Source organism: Podarcis pityusensis (genome assembly GCF_964106645.2).
Source record: "Podarcis pityusensis genome assembly, chromosome: 4".
NCBI lineage: Eukaryota > Metazoa > Chordata > Lepidosauria > Squamata > Lacertidae > Podarcis > Podarcis pityusensis.
The window spans coordinates 83744722-83750722 of NC_138027.1; the positions used below are offsets into that span (position 1 = coordinate 83744722).

The 6001-nt window shown below is 44.5% G+C and overlaps 1 protein-coding gene across 3 annotated transcripts in view; it reads left to right on the forward strand.

Annotated features, from left to right (window-relative positions):
- Positions 1–6001, forward strand: part of FGF14 (fibroblast growth factor 14) — a 292035-nt gene that overhangs the window by 281226 nt on the left and 4808 nt on the right. For all 3 annotated transcript variants that reach the window (XM_081003296.1, XM_081003297.1, XM_081003295.1), the window contains exon 4: positions 2063–2261. In XM_081003296.1, coding sequence (XP_080859422.1) covers positions 2063–2261 — 199 coding nt within the window. The remainder of the gene's footprint in view (positions 1–2062; positions 2262–6001) is intronic.

Here is a 6001-nt window from a genome sequence, read left to right on the forward strand (position 1 = left end):
CGCAGGTCACTGTGTGAGGTGTCCCAAAGCCTTTGCTTCAGGGATTCAAGGGCAATGTCGTAACCCAGACGATATAAGAGGGATGATGGCAGTCCAATTGAGGTGCCTTTTCTGGCCATAGTTTTCAGCCATGGGCTGACAAACTACTCGTTGGTTAAATGTACTAATAATCCCTTCCCCAGGCCGAAAACTGAGATCTTGAGCCAGTATCTCAAGGCAGTCCACCATGCTTTGGTGGAGAGTGGGCATTCACCTGTTTCCAGAAATAGAACTGAATTTGGGACAGTTTGGGACCTATAATAGGGACCGAAGAAACTTTGCCTGGAACCCATGTAACTTAGAAAATGAACACTTGTACCAGACTTTTGAAGCATAGAGAAGTTGGGAAACAGATTTTGCATTAAAAACCCTTATGGCTGATGGAACATAATGGCCTCTCCCTGTAAAAAAGAATTGTAGTATAGCAAGTTTGAGCAGGATCTTCCCTGCAACTGCTGATGCAAAGGGAGGGTGATCCTTCAAAACAGTGTCATGTTGCCTGCTTTGACATCCAGACTTCAAATGATGTCATTTGTGATGTCAGTTGATTGACAAGTGGGTGGCTTGCCACCTATCAGATTTGGCCTGTGGAGCTGTTAAGTAGCCTACTGGGGAAGGGAAGGGCCATAAAGGTAAAGGGACCCCTGACCATTAGGTCCAGTCGTGGCCGACTTTGGGGTTGCACGCTCATCTCGCTTTATTGGCCGAGGGAGCCGGCGTACAGCTTCGGGGTCATGTGGCCAGCATGACTAAGCCGCTTCTGGCGAACCAGAGCAGCGCACGGAAACACCGTTTACCTTCCCACCGAAGTGGTAGCTATTTATCTACTTGCACTTTGACCATGCTTTTGAACTGCTAGGTTGGCAGGAGCAGGGACCGAGCAACGGGAGCTCACCCCGTCGCGGGGATTCGAACTGCCGACCTTCTGATCGGCAAGTCCTAGGCTCTCTGGTTTAACCCACAGCGCCACCCGCAGGCCATAGCTCAGTGGTAAAGGATCTGCTTTGCATGCAGAATGTACCAGGTTCAATCCCCAGCATCTCCCTGTAGAGCTGAGACTGCTCCCTGCTGAAACCCTGGAAAGCTGTCATTGTAGGCAGTATTGAGCTAGATGGACTGTCAGGGAACTGCCATCGGCTCAGAGGCGAGAGATAGAAGTGCAAGGAGCAGAGCATGCTAGAGAGAGCCTTAACACCGCGCCTGAGCAAGCCAGAGAGGAGGGAAGCACACCCCTGCCATCCCCAGTCATGCGCAGTAGTTTGAGGCGCAGGGAGGGGCGGAAAAGGCTTGGGGTGATGAAACTTTTATGTTGGGGGAGGTACAAAAACAGACCACTCCCGGATTCTGCTAGCGATTGAGCCAGACATGAAATGAGCTCTTCACTGTAAATAGTTTGCACCAAAATAAAGCCTGTAAAAGACAGGTTAGAGTCCTGCCTGGTTACTCTCGAGCAACCGCAACAGCATCTGACATGGACCAATGATCTGACTTGGTATAAAGTAGTTTCCTATATTCCAAGGCATCACTATACACTCTTTCCACACAGGCCTTTTCACCTCTTACTTTCAGTTGACTTAAAAAAAAAAAAATCAGTTACATAGGAGGTATTTTCTTTGGATGTCTCCAAGAAGGAGAAATAGACACAATATAAAAGAAAGTGGTGCCTTTACTGCTCCCATGTTTTCTTTTTGTTGATGTGGTTCAAATATTTGTCTTCCGCGCATTCAACCAAAGAGCCTGAACGGCATGCATTGTTTCATCAAAAGTGTCTTAGCTTTTTGTGCTAGGCATCTTAAAACTGTGCTTCCTCATCCTACAGATGTGTTAAATAAGCATGAATCGAATTGCCAAAGGTTCCCCAATAACAAAACTGGAAACTGAATTTTGATCTTTTTAAAAAAGCCCCAGATGCCACATGGGTTTTTGTATTTAAATCTAGTAAACCCAAAACAGAATGTGGGGGGGGGGGGGGAGAGAACACTTGCTGTGATTGTCCTCTTAACATCTTTTCTTTCCCCTGCAGGAACTTTTTACACCAGAATGCAAGTTTAAGGAGTCTGTTTTCGAAAATTATTATGTAATCTACTCATCAATGCTCTACAGACAGCAAGAGTCAGGAAGGGCCTGGTTCTTGGGGCTCAATAAAGAAGGCCAAGTCATGAAAGGAAATAGAGTGAAGAAAACAAAACCAGCAGCGCATTTTCTACCGAAGCCATTGGAAGGTAAGCTTTGCATTGGCATTAGCAGCATATCTTCACTTTTTCTGCAGCACACAAAATGGGTGACATCAGGGGTACATTTCTATCATTCCCGAGGGTTTCTAAAAATTGCTGGATGACACCTCCCCAGCTCCAAGGAGTATTTTGTATATTGCTTCATTCTGTTTGAAAAGGGCACACATGAAAGGCTTTTTGTGCGTATGGTGATACTTGATCAGGGCTTGAGTGTGGAAAGCCACTTTCGAAAGCACTTTTCCAGCATCTCAAAATGGACTGCAGATGTAGCATGGCTGCTAAAAGACGGGGCTGTGAAGAATGAAATTTTGTCTTTGTCGTAGGCTCAATAGGTGGCCTTTGAGAGAGCCATTCCTCTCCCACCAGCCTCAGTTCCCACCTGCAATACGGGGGTGATAAAAATATCACAAGGCTGTTGAAAGGATTGTTGAGACAATATATGTAGAGCACTTTGCTTGAAAGTGCATTGTGAAATATAATTCAGAATAAAAATTCAGGGTTCGTGCTTTGTGGTAAGTTTTTGTTTAACCAACTAGGGAGATCTGAATCTCAGCATATGCTTTTCTTTCTGATGATTTTTTTTAATGAAAATTGGAATGGAAAGTGCTTATAAAAGCTAAGTCAAATGTCCAGACCAGACCATTTATATATCCAAGACTGAACAGAAGCGATGGAAGATGTCCCAACAAATTTCCCTACCCTCCCACCAAGCTTTTAAAGATGAGACATGGTACACTGGCTCATGAGACTCTTTCTCCTTGGGGGAATATTGAGATTGCAAGTGCACACTTGTCAGGACAAGTGGGTCTGCTCCCATCTGCAAAGGAAGTCCTGGCTTTAGGTGGCAAGGCTGCACCCTCCTGTTCGGTCTCCCTCTCAGTCACTGCTGCCATCTGTTCACTTTCTTCACCTCAGCTGATCATGCTTTCCCCAGCCTCCATGAAAGTTCCCAATTCCGTATGAACGCTGAAGGGGAATTCTGGTGTCCCTGGTCCCTCTTCCAAAGTGACTGACAGGTTGGAAAGGGGAGAACCCCTTTCCTCCATCACAGGTTCCCACAATTCAGTGCCCCCCCTCAAACACACACACCTGCATTTCTTCTTCCTCCGTCACATCTTACTAATCTAAGTCCTATCGCCACCGTACTTCAGGTTTTCATTGTCCCTTTTTGCAACTCATTTAAATCCCTTTTATGTTGATCTTAATCCACACAACATAGTTAAACCATGTTGAAATCTATTCAGCTATCACAACCCCCTTCAAAGAACCTTGAAAGTTTTGTGTGGGCAAATGTTCTCTGATAGAGATTCCAGACCCTTCACAGAACTACAGTTTAGAGCTCATTTCTTAGGAGTGGTGACTTTCAAACAAGTTTTCAATTGTGCTTATCTATTCCATCTCATTATTGCCATTGTTCCTCAGATTTGCGTGTTCAGACCCAGAGACCTCCCCTCTAAATAAAAACACATTTGACTCAAATTTTAGTTTGGTTTTTGGCAGAATTTAGGCCACAACTTTATTGATTACAGAAAGTGAGTGGTTGCATAGGCTCTGGTTTGATTAGCTCCCTGCACCCTTGCAGGTAGCGCTGACCCAGAGCTCTATCATAGGTCAGCCAAGGGTGAACATCTGAGGTAGGTAGAAAGCCCAGGTACAGGCTATGTCTACTCCCCAGATGCTCCCCTGGACTCAGGCTAGGGGGTTGACCAAACCAAGTTGAGTTCATGGATTCCTTTAACGGAATACCCTTCACATAGGGATGGCGAGACAGTTCCCCCATCCCTATCACCTGAACCAGTGCCTATCCACAACCTTACAAGTTGTGACGATTTGCTACGTGGCAGGCGAAACCCAAATGGCAACAGCCAATCAGCCAAGTGGGGGAAATTCTTGCCGTGCCCTTGTCCCAACGACAGACGGCACACGATGGCATAGCAAGGTCAATCACAAAATGCCCTAAATATAGGAAGAGGTGGGCGGGTGTTCCGATGCACGAGTCAAAAGAGGAAGCTCTGGGTCACGTGCATAGGTATTTATAGGTCTCTCAATCCATTGAGACAGCACCCCATTGGCCAAATTAAACCCAGCAATGAGGGACCTACCAGTCAGGTGTTGTGGCTGTACAATATACCCACCCACAACAAGAGGGTCAGCCTCCAGGTCTCACTGCAACACGTGCCCTCTTTTAGGGAGAACATGCTTTCCAGAAGATGCTTAAAAATGTGCATTGACAGTTAATGAAATTAAACAAAATGCTGCACATTTTATGTTATGGCTTGGCCATTGGTTTAAGATAATTGATTACGCTCCTTAAATTTTTCTGAGTTTTAATTTAGTATTTATTTTTGATAACTCTATATCTGTCCTAATACAGTTTGCAATACAGTGGTACCTCGGGTTAAGAACTTAATTTGTTCTGGAGATCCATTCTTAACCTGGAACTGTTCTTAACCTGAGGTACCACTTTAGCTAATGAGGCCTCCCGCTGCCGCTGGGCCAGCGCCACACAATTTCTGTTCTCATCCTGAAGCAAAGTTCTTAACCCGAGGTACTACTTCCGGGTTAGCGGAGTCTGTAACCTGAAGCGTCTGTAACCCAAGGTACCACTGTAGTCAAAAATAACTAAATAGCAGCATTAAAACAACCACAATCAAATATCATACGGAACTGGTTCTTGTGCCTTTGGGAAAGAAGTATGCAAAAGGAGGTGAGAACACAGGCAGGCTTGTCTGCACTACATGCAGCTGATCTTTTCACTTCTCCTTGCCTTTGAAAGCAAGGAGAGGGCCACAAATATGGCATTGCCACCAGTGAGTGCTGTTGCAAATGGCTCACTCTTTTCTTAGTGGGTAGACATTTGGGCTCTGCATAGAAATGTCACAGATCTACTGCTACCCCTTTCATTTAACGACCTTCTGGCCCCGATTGTTTAGATTTTATTTTTCCCTGTAGGTCTAGTCCAGAATAGGTTATGCCACAATAAAATCAATTTTTGCTCCAAAAGAACAATGTGGCAACTATTCTGGATTTTATTTTCACAAATAGAGAGCGAGTGATGATTTGGAAAATATGAAAACATAAGTTATACTTTCAAAATGACAGGTTGTATAGATGTAATTCCTAAGAGTATGAGGCATTAGGAATGCATGATCCGTATTGTATGCACATTCTTCTGCATAAATCTTAGTGAAGATGAACCATAGTACAATCATACACAAGAAATAGGAATCTGTGCATACTTATTAACTTTGTTATTTGTTAAATGCCTATTCTTTCCGCACACCCTAGCTCTTCCCATATCCTCTCTCAAGTACATAAACTTGCAAGAGCTCAAGTTACTTGCAGGACAGAATGCTGAATGGAAAGAGAGCAGCATGTTTGTATTGAGAGGGGAGGTGTGAAAAGGAGTATTGAGTATGAATGATCCTTCCTCACATGTCACAGCACACGTAAACAGAACTAAGGAGAGTGGTGGTTTCCCACCTCCCTGCTTAGTATGCATACATAACTTCTCCATCCTACTTTGGCATTGACAGAGCCAGTGCTTGACTTAACACTAACAGCCAGTATGCCTACACCTCTATAGGAAATGCAATGGGCAGCAATTTCCCTAGGATTGGGAAGTCTGATATTGTTATAGTCTGTGTTTTCAAAGTAGCACCATTACTGGGCAGATTTTTCAACTGGGACCCTTAACCAATTATGTTTGGAGGTGCTAGCCTTGCCAA